The sequence below is a fragment of the Dama dama genome, chromosome 3 (genome assembly GCF_033118175.1).
Source record: "Dama dama isolate Ldn47 chromosome 3, ASM3311817v1, whole genome shotgun sequence".
Classification (NCBI taxonomy): Eukaryota; Metazoa; Chordata; class Mammalia; order Artiodactyla; family Cervidae; genus Dama; species Dama dama.
Window position 1 is genome coordinate 65,415,257 of NC_083683.1, and position 21,201 is coordinate 65,436,457.

The following is a 21,201-nucleotide window of genomic DNA, read 5'->3' on the forward strand; positions in this document are numbered from 1 at the left end:
GAAAATACAACTGATGACAAAGGGACAAAGCAACTAATCCTGCATTTCAAGACAGTCTAAATAGCTATTGCATACGGTGGCATAGAACAAGACTGATCCTTTGAGGGAATAAAAAGTAATTTGAGTTTGCAGTTCTTACTTAAAAAGCTGTCTTTAGTTGCTTGACTTCTGAATTTTTGTGAACCACATGCCCTTCTCAGAGTAAAAGTTAACTTTTTCATTGAGTAAACAATCTTCATTAACTACTTGACTCAGGCTATTATTGCCTTGAAAAAATAATCCTAACAGCAGGAATTTTTAAATGGTGAACATATCACATTTAAAAAGAGACGTTGTGCTTCCCTGGAGGCTCAGTGGTAAAGAATCTGCCTGCCAACATGGATTCAATCCCAGATCCCAGAAGATTCCTGCATTCCACGAAGCAAGAAGCCTGTGTGCCACAATATTGAGCCTGTGCTTCAGAGCCCAAGAGCGCAGCTACTGAAGCCTGCTCACCCTAGAGCCCATGCTCTGCAACGAGAAGCCCCTGCAACTACAGACTAGCCTCTGATCACTGCGACTAGAGAAAAGCCCAAGCAGCACTGAATACGCAACACAGCCAAAAATAAATAGCTAACTAAAAAAAAAAAAAAAAAAAAGGACCCTAAAGGACTACATTCTCATGGTTAGGGTGAATCAGAAATAAACTTGTTGCCTCCTCCCTTGGGTATTTAGGGTTAATGGAGATAGAGTATAGGCTCAGATGATAATAAATAGATTTTTAAAAGAGAGAGATGTTAACATAGCAAGGCTTGGAAACAGACTGGTAATTTTATAATTTTTTAGAAAATATTTCAGTATAATAGAATTTAGAATTTTCATACAACTTTAGCATGACCTAGGCAGCTACCAATTTAGAAACAAGTTCTATCTAAAAAAAAAAATAGAAAGTAATTTGTTTGGAATTTGGAACAATTTCCAAATGGCATTATTGTACTTATAACAGTCTGAAGTTTCTAAGAAATTTAGAAATTTCTGAATCTATAGAAAATTAGCAAAATCCTTAAGATTAACTGAAATATCAGGTCTTTATTTGGAAAAGGTAGGGAAAATATTTTGTCATGTAAACTTAATATTTGATGGAATGTGAAAGTACACAATGGGACTGGGTCCTATTTTGTTACTAGCCATGTGGTTTTAGACAAGTCATTACCGTCCCCAACTTCAGTTTCATTAGTAAATGGGCAGTGTTAACAAGCAGCATTGGAAACAATGTTTAATTTGTAGGGTAGAAGAGCATTGTCAACCACATAGGTAAACTTTCCTTCTCTCACAGGCAGGGTGCAGTCAGTACTGTAATGCAGATTATTCGTTCATTAACCATCCACTCTGTACCAGGAAGAATACTAGGGATTTCCATGCTTCCCACTTAATTCTCAGAGTAGTCCTAGGCAGTGTTTCTACTTTTCTTGTTATAAGTAAAAATAATTAAAAAAAGGAAATGGTTTAAAAATGTAATATTAAAAACTAGTCCCTCTATAAAAAATAGATTTAAATAGAACAGATAACCCTGGGCCAACATTAGTTATATCATATTTATAACTACTTTCTCACTGATTCAAAGCTACCCTATGAGATTGGAATGATTATTTTTTCCATGTAATTTATAAATTATATATATGTTAAAAATAAATAATTTTATGCAGACCTATTTTAAATACATATTAATTAAATATTAAACTACTTATTTTTATTTATTATTTATATGTGATATATATTTTATGTTCGTAATAGATATACTTTATTTTGTGTTTTATATTTATAATAAACAATATGTTCTATATTTATGTATATACTGTATTTATATGTTATATTACTATATATAATTATTTATACATTTAATATAATTATTATATATTAAGTAACTTTAGTCATCTGACCACTGGTTGGTTAGTGTTCTGTTAGCACAGGATCGAAGTCAAATGGGAGAAAGAAATGAATAAAGTTTTGGGTAGAGAGATTAATCATAAACTCAGTAAGAGATCTTGATTTTAAGGGGACTCCTTTCAGTTTCACATATACAAATGGTGAATATTTTTTATAGATTATATGTATGTGTGTTTAAATTGTGGGTCATTAAAGGGACAGAGTGGACTTCCCAGGTGGCACTAAAGGTAAAGATCCCACCTGTCAGTGCAGAAGACACAGGAGACCAGGTATGATCCTGGGGTGGTGAAGATCCCCTGGAGGAGAGCACGGCAACCCACTCCAGTATTCTTGCCCAGAGAATCCCATGGACAGAGGAACCTGGCGGGCTACAGTCTGTGGGGTCTCAAAGAGTCAGACACTATGGGAGGGACTTAGCCCTAGCAGCACAGTATATATTAAATATATATTATACACTTATGTATAATATACTTGTATTATATGATATGTTTCTATTATTTATTATAATATTTATTATTTATTAATTAAATAAAATATATTTATATATTTATTGTATACATATTTAAAATATATACTATATGCTTATATTATATATATTTATTTCCATTTTATTTGTAAGTATTCTTATAATTGGCATATTTCAGTGTCTAATCTACAGTAGGTCTTATGGGACCAGGAATTCAGTGAGAAGGATTCAGGTTTATATAATTTCCATATCAGTTTCAAAGCAGTGGTTTCAGTAGGACAAGGTGGGCATGGGATAGAATAGTCTATAGAAGATTCAATGCAATCCCTATCAAGCTACCAACAGTATTTTTCACAGAACTAGAACAAATAATTTCACAATTTATATGGAAATACAAAAAACCTCGAATAGCCAAAGTAATCTTGAGAAAGAAGAATGGAACTGGAGGAATCAACCTGCCTGACTTCAGACTCTACTACAAAGCCACAGTCATCAAGACAGTATGGTACTGGCACAAAGACAGAAATATAGATCAATGGAACAGAATAGAAAGCCCTGAGATAAATCCACGAACCTATGGACACCTTATCTTTGACAAAGGAGGCAAGGATATACAATGAAAAAAAAGACAACCTCTTTAACAAGTGGTGCTGGGAAAGCTGGTCAACCACTTGTAAAAGAATGAAACTAGAACACTTTCTAACACCATACACAAAAATAAACTCAAAATGGATTAAAGATTTAAATGTAAGACCAGAAACTATAAAACTCCTAGAGGAGGACATAGGCAAAACACTCTCTGACATAAATCACAGCAGGATCCTCTATGACCCACCTCCCAGAATATTGGAAATAAAAGCAAAACTAAACAAATGGGACCAAATGAAACTTAAAAGCTTTTGCACAACAAAGGAAACTATAAGTAAGGTGAAAAGACAGCCCTCAGATTGGGAGAAAATAATAGCAAACGAAGCAACAGACAAAGGATTAATCTCAAAAATATACAAGCAACTCCTGCAGCTCAATTCCAGAAAAATAAATGACCCAATCAAAAAATGGGCCAAAGAACTAAACAGACATTTCTCCAAAGAAGACATACAGATGGCTAACAAACACATGAAAAGATGCTCAACATCACTCATCATCAGAGAAATGCAAATCAAAACCACAATCAGGTACCATTACACGCCAGTCAGGATGGCTGCTATCCAAAAGTCTACAAGCAATAAATGCTGGAGAGGGTGTGGAGAAAAGGGAACCCTCTTACACTGTTGGTGGGAATGCAAACTAGTACAGCCACTATGGAGAACAGTGTGGAGATTCCTTAAAAAACTGGAAATAGAACTGCCGTATGACCCAGCAACCCCACTCCTGGGCATACACACCAAGGAAACCAGATCTGAAAGAGACACGTGTACCCCAATGTTCATCACAGCACTGTTTATAATAGCCAGGACATGGAAGCAACCTAGATGCCCATCAGCAGATGAATGGATAAGGAAGCTGTGGTACATATACACCATGGAATATTACTCAGCCATTAAAAAGAATTCATTTGAATCAGTTCTAATGAGATGGATGAAACTGGAGCCCATTATACAGAGTGAAGTAAGCCAGAAAGATAAAGACCAATGCAGTATACTAACGCATATATATGGAGTTTAGAAAGATGGTAACAATAACCCTATATGCAAAACAGAAAAAGAGCCACAGATGTACAGAATAGAATTTTGGACTCTGTGGGAGAAGGCGAGGGTGGGATGTTTCAAGAGAACAGCATCGAAACATGTATATTATCTAGGGTGAAACAGTTCACCAGCCCAGGCTGGATGCATGAGACAAGAGCTCGGGCCTGGTGCACTGGGAAGACCCAGAGGAATTGGGTGGAGAGGGAGGTGGGACAGGGGATCAGGATGGGGAATACATGTAATTCCATGGCTGATTCATGTCAATGTATGGCAAAAACCACTACAATATTGTAAAGTAATTAGCCTCCAACTAATTAAAAAAAAAAAAATAGTCTATAGAAAGTGGCCAATGGGAAAGTAAGAGGAAAAGTCAGATGTAATCCATTGATTCAATGTACCAGTGATTCTGAAATTAGGTGTTTGTAATTTAGAGAACATATGTACTGATGGATGTAAAATTTGCTGAAATGCTGTAACTCTGTACTCAAAAATTAGCTATAAATCTCCTGGTTCATAAAGAAATTGTTATTTATAAATAAAAGTTTTTTTTTTTTTACTGTGGAGAAATAAAATCCTTCTTACTAGTCAAAGATTTCTGGCCAGTACATTACTACATATGAAACCAGAATCTAAAGTATTTCTGAAGCAAAAGCAAGTTAATGTTAACTATTTTAAGATTATATCCTGGTTGATATACACCAGGTTACCAGTTTGCTGTGAAGCAGAAACCCACCTGCCTTGATATTATCATTATTATTACTCTTATTATTATGAGCTGCACCAGGCAGCTTACAGGATCTTAGTTCCCCAACCAGGGATCATACCCATGGTTCCTGCAGTAGAATTGTGGAGTTCTAACCACTGGACCTCCAGGGAATTCCCATCCATATTATTACCAATCTGGATATTGACTGAAGATAGCTAAGCATTATCTTATCAAATATCAGAGGTTAAGGAAGTTCTGCTTATAGATAAGACTGATCTTAAGGGATAACTTGAGAAAGAACTTTAAGAAAACAGAGGGTATAAATATAACAGTTTGGGCCATTCAAACAAGTTCCATTCTTCTCCAGAATAGATTAAAAAAAAAAAAAAGAATTAATTTACTGGGAATTCTCTGGCAGTCTAGTGGTTAGACACCATGCTTCCACTGCAGGGGCATAGGTTCAATCCCCGGTTGAGGAACTAAGATCCCCATGTGCCATGGCACAGCCAAAAAAAAAAAAATTTACCAACTGAGCCCTTTAGCTTGCTAGGCATTAGGCGAAGTGCTGAAATACAAAGATGAGTAAGAATGTTCTTACCCTATAGGATTTCACTATCTAATGGGAAGACATGGATAAACTGCCAGATACAATTCGAGGAGATATGTACCTGCTGCTGTTGAGAGGGCTGAGTCCTGGAATGGCATTATTCATCCTTCTTGGAGAAGGGATAGGCTACCCACTCCAGTATTCTTGGGTTTCCCTTGTGGCTCAGCTGGTAAAGAATCCACCCTCAATGTGGGAGACCTGGGTTCGATCCCTGGGTTGGACAGATCCCCTGGAGAAGGAAAAGGCTACCCACTCCAGTATTCCTGGCCTAGAGAATTCTATGGACTGTATAGTCCATGGGGTCGCAAAGAATCGGACACGACTGAGCGACTTTCACTTTCATCCTTCTTATGGCCTGACTTGCAAATGAGCTTTCTACTTGAAACCCAAATCTTATTTTTAAAATTTTTGTTCCCATGTACCCTTCACCCAGTTTTCCCCTAATGTTGACGTCAAAACTAAGTAATTAACGTCCTATTAACGTCCATACACTGTTGTAGTAGGTTGTGCTCCTTATATCCCCAGTCTAACAGTTCCTCAGGTTTGCCTTGACTTACAGAAATTGGACACTTAAAAAACAATTTTATACTATTTTTTAAAGATTACACTCCATTTACATTTAGTATTACTTGCGTGGTTCAGATGGTAAACAGTCCACCTATAGTGCAGGAGACCTGGGTTCAATCCCTGGGTCAGAAAGATCCCCCGGAGAAGAGAATGGCAACCCACTCCAGTATTCTTGCCTGGGAAATCCCATGGCTGGAGGAACCTGGCAGGCTGCAATCCATGGGGTTGCAAAGAGTCAGACATGACTGAGCAACTATCACACACACACACACACACACACACACACACACATGACAAAATAATGACTTTATCCCTCATGTTTTCAAATACATCCTTGTAGCCTATTTTATACCCAATAGTTTGTACCTTCCACCTCGACACTTAGAAGATACCTGGTTAGGTATTTTTGTAGAATATCTTTGGTTTGGGTTTGACTCATGTTCTCTCATGACTATACAGAGGTTAAGGACTTGGGGAAGAATACCATGAAGTGATGTGTTAGTTTCATCATGAAATGTCAGCAGGTACAGGATGTTAACCTTGATCACTTGTTTTAGGTGATGACTGCCAGGTTTTGTTTTTTTTTTTTTCACTGCAAGTCACTGTTTTTCCTTTTGTAATTCATTAATATCTGGGGTTGGGGGGTTTCCTTGATGTTTTGACTGAAGACATCATCCATACCTTCTTTGTTTTCTCTTGAAAATAGTCTTGTTGCTAGCAAAGAGTCATTAAATAGTCAAAAATATAGTATCATAGGCCTAGAAATGAGATTACACAAAGAAAATCCAAATATAAGGTCTATGTATCTATCCTGTAAATGAATATTCTACTAAAGGCTTCAAACTCATAATTTTCAGGGGAAAAGAGATTAACAAGAGAGACAAATGAAGGATACTTTTTGATGAGTGGAGCATACACACAGGGTATAACAAACCCATTGACTACTATGCCATTTGATTTAGGGAATAAATAACTACTTTCAAAGCTGGGAGCACAAATACTACCAAATTTGCATCTGTAATAGGTATGAAAGGTACTTTTTCAGGGGCTTTCCTAAAAGCAAAGACTGCTGCTGCTGCTGCTAAGTCACTTCAGTTGTGTCCGATTCTGTGTGATCCCATAGACTGCAGCCCACCAGGCTCCGCCGTCCCTGGGATTCTCCAGGCAAGAACACTGGAGTGGGTTGACATTTCCTTCTCCAAAAGCGATGACTACTCCCATTTTAATGACAATTTACCGCTTAACTAAAGCACTGATCTTCATGAGTGACATAACTGGGGAGTAAATTATATGGGAGATATTTCTCTGAAAAACCCTAGGATGGGACACTGACCTTAGAGGTGGGTATAAAGATAAGATAGTTGATTAATTAGTTGGCTGTGAACACATACCAAAGAAATTCAAAGAACAGGCATAGCATTCCTGTTTTGCCTGTGGTTAGCAGAACAAAGTTTGCCATGCACAAAGATATACCAGAACTTTGCCATGACAGATAATAGCCAGATTACAGAGAAACATAAAATAACTTCTTACAAAATGCTGGTTCACAAATATGGCTAATATTACCAAATTTAATTATGATAAATATCCTAGTTGACAAAAAAGCCTACAGAAAATATTAACAGGGGTGATCCCCTAGGCAAATGATTTGGTCTTTTACTTTTTTTGTTTACAGTCTGTACTATTGGACTTTATTGACTGTGACTGGGTACTACTTTTAAATTGAAAAATAAATCCTTTTTCTAGTAAATACCTAAGTAAAGCCTTAGGTAAAGTAAAGCCTCTAGTAAAGCCTCACCCTAAGGTGAAATGAAGGGAAGAAAGTAGTAAATTCATCTCAATAGAGATTTGTTACTGAAGTATCTATGTTGTAGCTGCTGTTTAGTTGCTCAGTCTTGTCTGACTCTTCCGGACCCAGTGGTGTGTAGCCTGCCAGGCTCCTCTGTCCATGGAATTTTCCAGGTGAGAATACTGAAGTGGGTTGCCATTTCCTTCTCCGAGGGATCTTTGAAGCCCAGGGATTGAACCTGCATCTCCTGCTTGGCAGGTGGATTCCTTACCACTGAGCCCCCTGGGAAGCAGGAAGTATCCATAAGAGGTTGTTAAAAGGTCATTGTTCTACAAGAGCTTGACAAGGAGATTCTAAGTTTCTATAACTCAGTGGATACTGGAGCAGGTATTAATAGTTGGTTGGCTGTTTAATCACTACATTGATATTTCTCATTTAGAAGCAGTTTACAATGAACAAAGCAAAGACTGAGAAGACTTTGGGGGGGATGGTTGTTTAGCTTTTGCATCTTTTTCAGTTCTGCTCCCAATTTTAAAATTAGGGAAAGGGGGCCAAGATAAAAAACTACATTTCTGTTCTGAAAGTTACTCAGTCCTGTCTGACTCTCTGCGACCCCATGGACCATACAGTTCATGGAATTCTCCAGGCCAGAATACTGGAGTGGGTAGCCTATCCCTTCTCCAGCGGATCTTCCTGGCCTAAGAATCAAACTGGGGTCTCCTGCATTGCAGGCGAATTCTTTACCAGCTGAGCTACCTCTGAGAAAAAAATTAAAGAATTCATTGACAGGAGTGATATTCACTGAAAGGTTGAATGTTGTTTTTTACATAATCATTTGCTATATAGTAAACCGAAGTACCTATTCATGAAAAAGCCAAAGGAGAAATTGCCTTAAAAAGTACAGATACTGAATAAAGGAAATTAGTGAAGTTTACTCAGTTCTCCCCTAAAAGCCAGGATGCTAATTCTGTTCAAAGAATTTTCTTACCCTCGGAAACCTGGGCTGCTCTTTCCCCCGCCCCCACTTACTGAAAAAGGGCCTGTATTCCTTCCCGATTTCCAAGTGAGCCTTTCAGTATGTACCTCCACAAGTAACACAGAATCTTGGCAAATTACATTGTAGGTAAACATAGGAACAGGAAACAGAATAAGTAAACATGAACAGGACACAGCTCTCTTGCAAAAAAAAAAAAAAAATTTAAGCCGATATTTAACAAACGTTACCCCCTGATGAAGCACGTTTATCGATTCTTCGCAAACATTTTGTTTTAATACAAGATTGCCACAAAATGTTATGGTTGCAGGCATTTATTCATTTTTACTTTGGCATTGGAGTTGCTTTTTTTTTTTTAATTCCTTCCATTTTAAAGTGCCATTAGATAATTTTATAACAATGTTTTGAATAAAGCAAAGGCTGCATTAAGTGTATCAATAGTAAACAGGGTCAGCTTTGAAAAGATACTCCGGTTTTGTTGGTATGTTGAAGGAAAATGCTTCTATAAACCTATTAAGCAATTAACTACTAGGTAAAATAGTGCTTGCTTCTGATTTCTTAGAGCTCTTTTGTTTTCTTGGCCATCAACCTTACTCTGGTTTCGAAACAGGGTCTGCTCCGCAGATAATGATGCGTGTGGTGGTATTGAAAGAACAAGAAAAGTAATTCTAGAAATGCCTCGGGAAAAACTTTTAATGATTTTTGCGCAACCACTGAGGGTTGCTCCGAAGTCTCTCACACCAGGTGCTCCTCTGTTCCAGTACCTGGAGCAGCCCCATCGGGATTCCACCTGTCTACCTTTTCCCCTCCAGCGCCCAAAGTTTCCCTTTTTGAAAGCGTAGGCAGCATTCCTCCGCGAGTGGATTCCTCAACTGGCTTTTCCCGGCGGCCCGGCTCCACGTGACCTCCCCTGACACCTGTACGGCCGCCGGCTCACAGCGCCCCCCATCCCCTCCGCCGGGTACCGACGGGGCCTGGCGCTCCTTCCCACCGGAGGTCACGGTCCGGGTGCGAGCCTCGCTCGGGCCGGCAGGGGAGGGGCCGAGCCGCGGCCCCGGCAGCCGCTGGAGCCCTCGCAACGGGATTATCACATGACTCGACGGCGGCGGTAGCCGTGGCAGCAGCCGCGCCGGCTCCGCGGGCTCGCTGGGTGGGCTCAGTTCCGCTCACGCAGGAGTCGGGCGCTGCGGGCGGGGAAGGGACCCGCTGCAAGCTGCCGCCGCGCAGCCGCTCCCGGAGCGCTCGGCGTCTCCCCCGGCTGGGCCGGGGGCCCGCTCCATGCCGCTCGGTTGCGGAAGTGTAGCGGGGGGAGGCGGCGGCGGCGCGGAGCGCGGGAGGCCGGGGCTCGGCCCCCTGCAGCAGTAGGCTCTGGGAGCCGCGCGGCGCGCCCCGCGGCCCGGCTGCCCGTGCGCCCGGCGCCCGCCGCAGCCTGCATGCCCCGCGCTGCGCCTCGTCCGGGCCCCGCCGCCGCCGCCGCCGCCGCCGCCCCCCCCTGCTCGCACCGCTGCTGCCGGCCTCCGGAGTAATATGCTCACTCGAGTGAAATCTGCCGTGGCCAATTTCATGGGCGGCATCATGGCTGGCAGCTCAGGCTCCGAGCACGGCAGCGGCGGCTGCGGAGGCTCGGACCTGCCCCTGCGCTTCCCCTACGGGCGACCCGAGTTCCTGGGGCTGTCTCAGGACGAGGTGGAGTGCAGCGCCGACCACATCGCCCGCCCTATCCTCATCCTCAAGGAGACCCGGCGGCTGCCCTGGGCCACTGGCTACGCAGAGTGAGTGCAGCGACACCGGCGGCGCCCCTTCTCTCCTCGCGGCCCTTCCCCGCACGGTTCCAGCTCTCCTCTCTCCTTGTTCCTCGGCCCCAGGGCCCTCCGCTGGCTGCCGGCGTCCAGGCCGCGGAGGGCACCTCTTAACTTAGGCTGGCCATTCCTCTCTTCTCCTCCTCCCCTTTCCCCCAGCCCCAAGGACGCGGCGTCTCCAGCCCGGTTTTGGGTGGTGGGTGGCAGCGCTGGACCGTGGGAAAGCTAAGGCTGGACGCGTTTGTGAATCCAGGGGCTGTGTCACTTGGAAGAAAGTGCGTGGAACAGCCCTGCTGAAGTTTGAAACACAGCAGGGAAATCTGGTGTCTGTGCGCCCATCCCCCCAAATCGGTGCCTCCGCGTGAAGTTTGTGGGGTAGAGCTTGGAGAAACTGTCGCTGCGCCGAGGGTTGGGGCGTTGGGGGCGGTTGTCCCGGCGGCCGCGGTCCGGCGCTGGGTTGCACAGCTCAGAAGGTCTTAGGCTCTCAGACTTCAGCCTAAGAGCTCCTTGGCTTCTCTTTTGCGGGTGGGAAAACCCTGAGCCTTTAGTGAATGCCAGTACTGTTTCCCCCAGTCCTTGGGGAGGGGGCAACTTCTTCCAGGTGCCTAATGATAGCATTTTGGTAATCAGCTTTGCCGATTAAGTGAGAGGTTGAGTGATTTACTCTTTCAAGAACCGCCTGAGTTACGTTGACGATCTGGAGTGGAACTGGGAAAGGAGAGAGGAAGGATTTTAATGGCCTCCCCACCCCCAACTCCACAGCTCTTCCATTGAGCGTCTTATGAATGGTAGGATAAGGGCTGTTTATTTCTCCTATACACAGCGTCATAAAACTGGGAAATTCGGAAGGTAGAATTTAGGAGACCAGAGTTTCGGGATTAATGATGGCTCGGTGGGGGCAAAAGTGCACGCGAAACCTTGCCTGGCACACCTGCCCCTTTTCCTTTAACTCCATCCGCTCTATAATCTGGGCCCTCCCCCGCCGGGGCCCAGCCTCGCCCGCTGATTGGCTCCTCGGGGCACCAATCGGCTCTCCCGAAGCCGGGCGCTTTGATGCTGACCCTGTTCTGGTGGCCCGGATAGCCCCGAGCAGGCATGATCCCCGACGCTCCGGGTTCCGGGGTGACCGATAGTTTGCAAGACCCTCTTCCGAGAGCTCCGAATTCTGTTTTCCTTCCCTTTTCGTCTTCTAGTTGTTTCCCCACGTGCTGAAACAGAAAATATGTATAAATGGCGGTAGGTGACTAGAGGGTGAAAAATAGGAAACAGGTGAGAGTGATGAGTGCTAAAACAATAAAAATTAACACATAATAAAGGGCAGGCTTGGTAGAGAGCGTTGGGGGTGAGGGAGGTACAAAGTATTATTATACCTTTCAGGAGAAAGCTAGCAAAAACACTTGTGTGGTTGAAAAGTGCCTTCCAAAGCAGCAAGTACTATTTCCTGACTAAAATACCACCTCGGACTCCGCCAAACCCTCCATCTTGCTTGGAAGATCGTTTGGACTTTTGCAAGGCAAAAATCAACTTGGAGCAAATTTTGTCCTACAGTTCTGTAAAAGGGGCGCTTATGCCTGTCAAAATGTGTAGGGACCCATTGTCACTCCAGTGGGTTCACCAGGGCCATGGCACCTAGGTCTGAAGGGCAGAGATAAGGAGGCAAGTGGTGAGAAAGTTAAGAGAGCTAGGAAGAAAGATGTTAAAACACAATGTGGAAGCTACTTGAACACAGTAAAAGGAGTACCTCAGATAGCAAGAAGGAAGGGGAAGGGGGAAAAAACGATCAGTTTGAAAACTGTGGCAAGCAGATGATGTGCAAAGGGCTATACAGACTGTAAGGGAGTCTGAAATGCGGCCGTGGCAGGGGCCTCCTCCTACCTGGGCCTTAGCTTCCTTATCTCCAAGAAGCTCATCTTTTCCTTGACTAGAACATAAGGGAGGTTCAATTGGAAGGTTAGAAAGGCCACTGTAAAATGTTTAGTTTTTAAAGCTAGTTATGAAATTAATACATACTTGTGAATTCAAGCAAAGACCTATATACAAATGTAAGCCACCCCCATCTACCCAGGCAATTCCGTGTTTGAGTAGTGGTACCTGCCTTTGTAGACTTGGTTGGATGCACCTATAAATATGTATCCTGATCTTCTTTTTCCTTTCTCAAATAGACTCAAACTAAGCATGCTATTCTGTAGTTTCACAAAATACTATGTCATGGACTTTATTCCAAGGAAATAATATAGAATTGCCTCATTCTTTTGAAATGTATAGTATGTATACATTCGTGAAATGAATATATACTATACATTTCAAAAGAACATACTATACATTTCATGAATGTATACATTCTATACATTTCAAAAGTAACTAGCATAATGCTTACTGTTTAGTGATTGTAATGTTTTCAGGTTTGTATCATATCCTTTGAGTCTTACAACAATCCTGTGAGGTAGGTACTAACATTTCCATCTTATAGATAAGGATACAGACACTGAATGGTTAAGCAACTTGTCCAGAGTCTTACCACCTTAACAGAGCCTATATTTGCACTTAAGCGGCCTGACTGCAGAGCCCATACCACCAAACTACCTCCCTGCTCCATGGACTGTAGCCCATGAGATTCCTCTGTCCATGAAATTTTCCAGGAAAAATGCTGGAGTGGATTGCCGTTCCCTTCTCCAGGGGATCTTCCCAACCCAGAGGTCTAACCCAGGTCTCCTGCACTGCAGGCAGATTCCTAAGCATCTGAGCCTCCAGGGAAGCCCAAACTGCCTCCCCTCAGTGTGTTACTCTATGGCACATCCATCTGTATCCCGGATTAACCATTAACATTGTCTTGCCACTTCCCTTGTGGTGAACTACTTCCTCAAACCTTGAACTATACTTTATCTTCCTGTGACAATACATCCCGAATGATCAAAATGGTTGAAATAGAGAAGGAGAAGGACAAGTAGGAACTGTGGTTATGGTCAGAGGCAGCTGTCAGTAAGACTGCTCAGGATCTGCTGGGAGGAGGAATTATCTTTGTTTTAGAAGGTACCAGAGAGAGAGAACTGGTAAGATTGCTCAGAGTGGGGATCAGAGGGGTGTGAGTCACAGCCTGAATCACAGGTGGTTTGCTTACCTTTCTAGAAAGTGAGCTACTTTGTAAGCCTTCCTGAGGAGGAGGAATTGACATCACTTGGTAACTGAGGAGTTAGAGGAGAGTTGAACTCTTATGTTGAACTTTTGTATGGAAGAAAAAAGAATAAAAGGAGAAATGGTCTAGCTTTTGCACCTTACTGTTAATCCTTTTCAAAAGGAGTTGCTCTGTAAGTTATGTTGTTTAGTCACTAAGTTGTGTACAACTTCTCAAAGCCCCATGGACTGTAGCCCACCAGATTCCTCTGTCCATGGGATTTCCCAGGCAAGAATAGTGGAGTGAGCTGCTATTTCCTTCTCCAGGGGATCTTCCCAACCCAGGGATTGAACCTGCATTTCCTGCATCGGCAGGCGGATTCTTTACTGCTGAGTCACCAAGGAAGCCCCTCTATAGGTTCTAGAACTAGAGAAGTAGCCTAAGTGATCCCTGTAAGATTTGGGGATCTAGAAACAGAAAACCCTCTTTTATTCAGTATTTATTGGCATTGTGCTACATGGAATTTCCTGGCTCCTCAGAAAGCCTCCTATTGTGGTTGAAAAGTTTAGCCATTTGTTTCAAAGCTGTCTGCTAGGCTCTAAAACATTGCAGTTACAGACACTGTTCACTGAGTTAAAATCTTTATGAAAACATGGATTAGCAAGTTTTTTGTTTTTTTTTTTTAAGTTTGGTATTAAATTACCGACTTAGCCTGTTAGACCAGCTCAGAGAGAACCATGGGAAGCAATGGTCTGACCCAGAGACCTCATAGGGCAGCTGCTTCCTTTCTTTCTCCACAAGTTTAAATACTACCGAAGTGCTACAAGCACCTGGAAATGGGTTCAGTTTTTTTAATGGGTTAGGAGTGCTGTTTGACTTTCCTTCTCTTTGATCTGTTTGCCCAACATCTTTCCCACTGATGGTCAGTTGGACATAGAGATCCAAGTGAACGTGGAGTTTGTACCTAAAACTACAACAGTAGGTAATGCCAGAGAATGTGCAGTGCTCTATGAAACCATCATATTCGTTTTATCAGTGATAGATTTCTTTGCTTGTACAGGAAGAATAAGTCATAGTTACAGCATCATTTTACTTAGATTATAGCTGTAACTATGCAATTTTTTTCCCTATTATTTTTCTTACAAAACTGCCCCAGACATGGGTATTTAAAGAAAGCTACTTTGAGAGCTTCTGTTAAAATGTACATTATATAAGTCCTTTTTGTCTCATGAAGGTAGTGAAAATGTTGATGAAATAACCTTATTTAAATCCAGCAAACAGCCCACAAGTATTTGGATTTAGTTTGGAATCTGTAGGCTGTTCCATCTCCCACGTCACTGGCCCTAATTAGCAATTACAGATAAATTACATTAGTTGGCTGGGTAGTGGTGATGACAAAGAAACCACTATTTCTCCCTGGCCCCGCAGCTCAGAAATCCCCTGGCCTTTGTCTTTCCCTTCTGACCTCTGCTACACCCACCCCTCTTATACCTGGTAGCCGAGCTCCTCCCTGGGAACTTCCTCTTTGACTTGTAACTGAGGAAACTTGAGGTTCTCTACTTCTTGTTGGATGGGGGGGGGGGGGGAATTGATGGGGTGTACTATTGCGGGGGGAGGAGAGGAGGGGGGAAGATTCACTTAACAGAGCTCTCCTTAGCAGTTTTCTGAAGGTCAGTGCAAAGTAGTCTAAAATATTTCATCTACCTTTCCACTAACCTGCAGAAAGTATTAATCCCCTACTTTAAAGCAGGTGGCTAAGCTCTCTTCCATTTTTCAGATTATAATGAAGTCATTCCCTCTGGGGTGGAGCTCCTGGGCTGTTCCTTTTCTTAGAAAAATGGCTGCATTTCATCAAAGACTAGGGCTGCTCCAGACAGAAGATTTGATTCTTGTGAGATCATGTGTTAATGCTGTGTTTCAGCCTCAGCTAGACAGACACCATCTCTGATTTTGTTCCACCACAGAGTGCTTCCTGGTTAGAGTTACATCATTATGCTATGCTTAGTCGCTCAGTCATGTCCTACTCTTTGTGACCGCATGGACCATAGCCCTCAAGTCTCCTCTCTCCATGGGGATGTTCCAGGCAAGAATACTGAAGTCGACTGCATGCCCTCCTCCAGGAAATCGTCTTCAACCCAGGGATCGAACCCAGGTCTCCCACATTGCAGGCAGGCTCTTTACTGTCTGAGCCTCCAAGGAAGCCCAGTTACATCAATATTGGCTGATAATTTAAAGCTGACTACATAATAGAATTGACTTCTAAAAATGTGTTATTCTAGACAGTTTTAAAAATGAGCATATAATTGACATACTGACTTCAAATGTACAACATAATGATTCAATACATGCATGTACTGTGAAATGATCAGCCATTGTGAGATAGTCAACACCCATCACCAACTCACAGATACAATTTTTTTTTCTTGTGGTGAAAGCTTTTAGTAACTTTAAAATATACATTACAGTGTTATTGACTATAGTCACCATGCTATACATTACCTTCCCAGGACTTATTTTATAACAGGAAGTTTGTACAACTTGACCACCTTCATTTCAGGCCCTGTCCGTGGCAGGCGTCAGTCCATTGTCTATGAGTCTGGTTGTTTCCTTTCTAAGATTCTAAGTATTAGTGAGATCATATGGTGTTTGTCTTTCTCTGAATTATTCCATTTAATATGAGGCACTAAGGTCCATTCATATTGTCGCAAATGGTAGGATATCCTTCTTTTTATGGCTGAGTAATATTCCATTTTAAGTATATATATGTTTTATATATATGTCATATTTTCTTTATTCATTCGTCTATCAGCTGACACTCAGGCTGTTTCCGTGTCTTGGCTTCTGTAAATAACGGTGCAATGAACTTGGAAATGCAGATACCTTTTTGAGTTAGCATTTTGTTTCCTTCAGATAAATACCTACAAGTGAAGTAGCTAGATCATATAATAGTTATTTTTAATTTTTTGAGAGACCTCTCTACTGTTTTTCGTATTGGTCTTGATAATTTACTTTCCCATGAACAGTGCGCAAAGGTTCCCTTTTTTTCCACGCCATTATCAGCACTTGTTATTTCTCATTTTTTTGATAATAGCCATTCTCAGAGGCGTGAGATGGTATTTTATTGTGGTTTTGATTTGCATTTCACTCATGATGAGTGATACTGAACATTTTCTCGTGTACCTGTTGGCCACATGTATATCTTTGGCAAAATGTATCTTCTGCTCATTTTAAAAATTAAGGATTTTGGGGTTTTTGTTTGTTTTGCTATTGAGTTGTATGAGTTCTTTATCTGTTTTGGATATAAACTCCTTATCAGATACATTTGCAAATATTTTCTCCCATTCAGTAGATTTTTTATTTTACTAATGGCTTCCTTTGTTGTGCGGAAGCTTTGCATTTGATGTAGCCTGTTTTGTTTATTTTTACTTTTGTTACCTTCGCTTTTGGTATCAAATCCAAAAAAAAATCATTACCAAGATCAATGTCAAGGAGATTAGTGCCTATGTTTTCTTCTAGGAATTTTCAAATCTTACATTCAAGTCTTTAATCCATCTTATGTTAATTTCATATATGATGTAAGATAGTAATCTAGTTTTTCTTTTACCTGTGTTGTCCATTTCCCCCAGCACCCCTTACTGAAGAGGCTGACCTCTCCCCACGGTGTACTCTTGGTTGTTTGTCCTAAACTAAGTAACCACATGGTTGTGAGTCTGTTTCTGGACTCTCCGCTCTGCTCCATTGGTCTGTGTGTCTGTTTACACGCCGGTACCCTTCTGCTTGCATTACTGTGACTTTAGTTTTAAATCTGGAAGTGTGATGCCTCCGGTTTTGTTCTTGTTCAAGATTTCCCGGTTATTTGAAGTCTTTTGTGATTCCATACAAACTTTAGGATGGTTTGTTCTCTTTCTGTGAAAGATGCCATGGTAATTTTTGTAGGAATTGCATTGAATCTGTAGATTGCTTTGGGTAGTGTGGACATTTTAACAAAACTCTTTCAACTTGTAATCATAGAGTATCTTTTCATCAACTTGTATTTTCTTCAACTTAATTTATTAGTGTCTTATACTTTTTAGTATACAGGTCTTCCACATCTGTAGTTAAATTTATTCTTAGGTGTTTTTTTGATGCAATTGTAAATGGAATTGTTCCCTTAATTAAAACATTTAAAAAATAAATTAATTTAAGAATTAAGTGTCTTTGTGATTTTCTCTGATTTGCCTAATTTTAACAGATGACTGATAATTTTTCCATTGAATTTATGAGATTTTCCCTCAGGAAATAAATAACATTCAGCTGCTTCCTTTATTTTTCTCATCCAATCAATAAAATCATTGTGTTCCTATGCTGGGTCCATAATTATGACATAGTCATCATCCTGAAGAGAAGTTTATGGCATAGTCATTCCCCCTTTAGAGTTATTCTTTGAAATTAAGTTGAAATGAAATCATGTATTAAGATTATAAGAGACCAAAACTGAGGGTGGGGGAAGTTGTTTGTTTTGTTTTGAATGTCTTAATGCTTCTGGGAAATTTCAAACCTCAGTATTTGGAGCCTTAAGGTCATACTAGGGAAGCAAATTGTTCTCTTCGGCAAGTATTATGATTAGGTGCCAAGTTCTCTGTACCTGAAGGTCCCAAGACCTTTATACATACCTGTACAAAGGTATGATTAAAGAAGAAATTATCCTGGCACTTAAAATGGTAAGAAAGACTTTATTCAAGACTGTTGGCAGTAGGGACATTGTAATGGGGAGAGAGATAAGATTAAACTCCCAGGACAGTAAAGACAGCTGGAAATTTATAACCAAAGAGCCGAGCAATGAGGTCAGTGGATGGCAAATTACTAAGAGGAGACATCAAGGGTCGGGGGATTCTTGCTGAAGGTCAAGACAGGAGATGAGGACATTGATCAAAAATCAAGGGTGACCAGATTTGACTGCTAAGTGAGGACATGAAAAGCCAAATTTCTTATCTACTATACTAACGGTTTATGAAATAAAGGATATTTTGAACCAGAAGTGTAGAGACATACAATCTCAGAAAGAAAAAAAAAAAGTTTTTAGTTTCTTTGAAAATGCTTCGCTCCTATTTTTCTCATTTTTCACAGACTCAAAACCATTATTTTACTTGTTCTGGAGGATTCCCAAGGCCCTTTCCAGTTTTAAAATCTGTGAGTTCCTGGGGTTAGGCTGAGAACCAGTCTTCCCTTCCAGACTGAGGTTTTTCCCATGGGGCTTGCTGTCTCCTTCACTGTGATTTTAATTGAGTAATTTTCCTCCAGCATCATTATGAAAATTTTCAAACATCCAGAAACCTTGAAACAATTGTATACTTAGTGCACATATGCCCACCATCTAGATTCCAAAATACCCACTTTGCTATACTTGCTTAATCATTTGTCTATCCATCAATTGATTGATGGATTGTCTATCCATCAATACATTCTTGTTTTTTTTTTTTTAATTCTTTATTTGTTTTGGTTGGTGCATGCGGGCTTTCTCTAGTCGCGGTGAACAGGGGCTTCTCACTGCAGTGGCTTCTCTTGTTGCAGAGCACAGGCTCTATGGCGCTTGGGCTTCAGGAGTTGCAGCACCCAGGCCCAGCAGCTGGATCTCGGGGGCTCTAGGGCAGGCGGCTTCATCCTTGGGGCACACAGGCTCAGCACTTGTTGTTTACAGGCCCTGGATGTGGGCTCAGTAGTTGTGGTTCGTGGGCCTTGGTTGCTCCAAGGCACGTGGGATCTTCCCAGCCCAGGGATTGAACCCGAGTCACCTGTGTTGGCAGGCAGGTTCTTATCCACTGTACCACCGGGGAAGTCCCATTCTCGTTATTTTTTTTTTAAGTGTATATTTCCTTTATTCCAATGGCTTTGATTCATGCTATGAAGTTATTTTCCACAGTAAATTAAAAGATAGGTTTGAGTAGCTTTGACTTTCTCAGTGGAGAAAACCACCAAACCATCAGGTCCTCATCCATGTGAGGCGGGGGACCCCAGCCTGAACTTCTGCGTTGGTGCCCTGCAGAAATCCTCACTTAGTCCATACACTTTCCATAACTTAATACTCACCCAGAAGAGAGTTTTACATGGGGTCAAATTGAAAAGCAGAAATAGAAGACACATCTCTTTGATGTGCTCTTGTTCAATTAAATCAATAGGAAAAATTGGTTTAAAACTGGAGTCACTAGTCTTTTCAGCTGGTAGCCAGGCAGGTGAATATGAACTGAGGAGCGCACTGCTCAGAGAAGATTGCTGAATCCCTTGCCTGAAAAGTGCTTCAGAATAACAAAGACTCCATTGAGCTACGTTTACCTTACTTCTGAAGTAGATGTAATCCACTTGCAGGTTTAGGGAAATTAAAGTACCTGCTTAATTGCTCTTTCTCTGGTGTGGAATGTGAATCCATGGTGCTTTCTTTGTTATACTATTTCTGACTTAGTTTTTTTCTGAATGGCTGTAAAATTTAAGTGTTTCCCTATATTTTCTTTCTATGTTATTTATGAGAAAAAATATTACTACTAAGTTGCATTTGTAGAGGTCTGCATTGACCCCGTGGACTGTAGCCTGCCAGGCTCCTCTAATCCATGAAATTTTCTAGGCAAGAATACTGGAGTGGGTTGCCATTGCCTCTTTCAGGGGATCTTCCCAACCCAGGGATCGAACCCGAGTCTCCTGCACTGCAAGAAGATTCCTTACTTGCTGAGCCATCAGGGAAGCCCCATGTAATCCCTGCCATGTATATTTAAATGTAAACACTTGTTATCCATTTTATTAAAAGGAGAATGAGCCCAGAGGGAACTTATGTTACTTTAGAATCTCATGCTGTTCCATGATCCTAGTGACCATGGCTGAATCATTGAACCTGACCATTTGTTGTGTGAAATTATTCATTAATGGACATCATATTCTCATAAATAAAATGCCACAGAAGAGAGTATAATATATTTTATTACTCAGAGGAAGCAAATAATGTCTAATCTCTAGGTGACTTAAAATTCCATAAGGACACGTTAATTAGCACATCAAATTTTATATGAAAGGATGAGTTTCAAAGCTTTTAAAAAAGTTCTGTTGAGTATAATACACTTAAAAAAATTAACTTTCATAATATATGTGCATTTCCTATGTTTAAAAGTCCAGACATTTTCAAAATTACCATCGTTTCCTAACTTCAAATAGCTCCCCCCCCCTACACCATTTTAATGTTTTTGGAAACCCTGTAAGTCTTAAAACCACTTAATAGTTCTTTCTCATGGTTCAAGAAAGTCTGTTCATTTTACCTAGTGGTGTTTTGCTAAAGCGAATAAATAGATTATGTGTTTTACTATTAGCAGCTACTTAAACGTGAGGAAGTAAACTGAGAAATTTTGAATACTGGGGTTCACATCCTGAGTCAGGTTTGATGAGCCAGTCCCTTTTAACATTTATTTTGGGGGTACTGTTGTGCTCAGATTTGTCCCACACTCTGCTACCCAAATGAACTGTACCCCACCAGGCTCCTATGTCCATGGTATTCTCCAGGCAAGAATACTGGAGTGGGAAGTCAGAGG

The 21,201-nt window shown here is 41.3% G+C and overlaps 1 protein-coding gene across 1 annotated transcript in view; it reads left to right on the plus strand.

Annotated features, from left to right (window-relative positions):
• The first annotated feature begins 10,210 nt into the window (after positions 1-10,210).
• Positions 10,211-21,201, plus strand: part of PPM1H (protein phosphatase, Mg2+/Mn2+ dependent 1H) — a 293,567-nt gene continuing 282,576 nt past the window's right edge. The window contains exon 1 of the mRNA XM_061130918.1: positions 10,211-10,515. Coding sequence (XP_060986901.1) covers positions 10,271-10,515 — 245 coding nt within the window. The 5' untranslated portion in view covers positions 10,211-10,270. The remainder of the gene's footprint in view (positions 10,516-21,201) is intronic.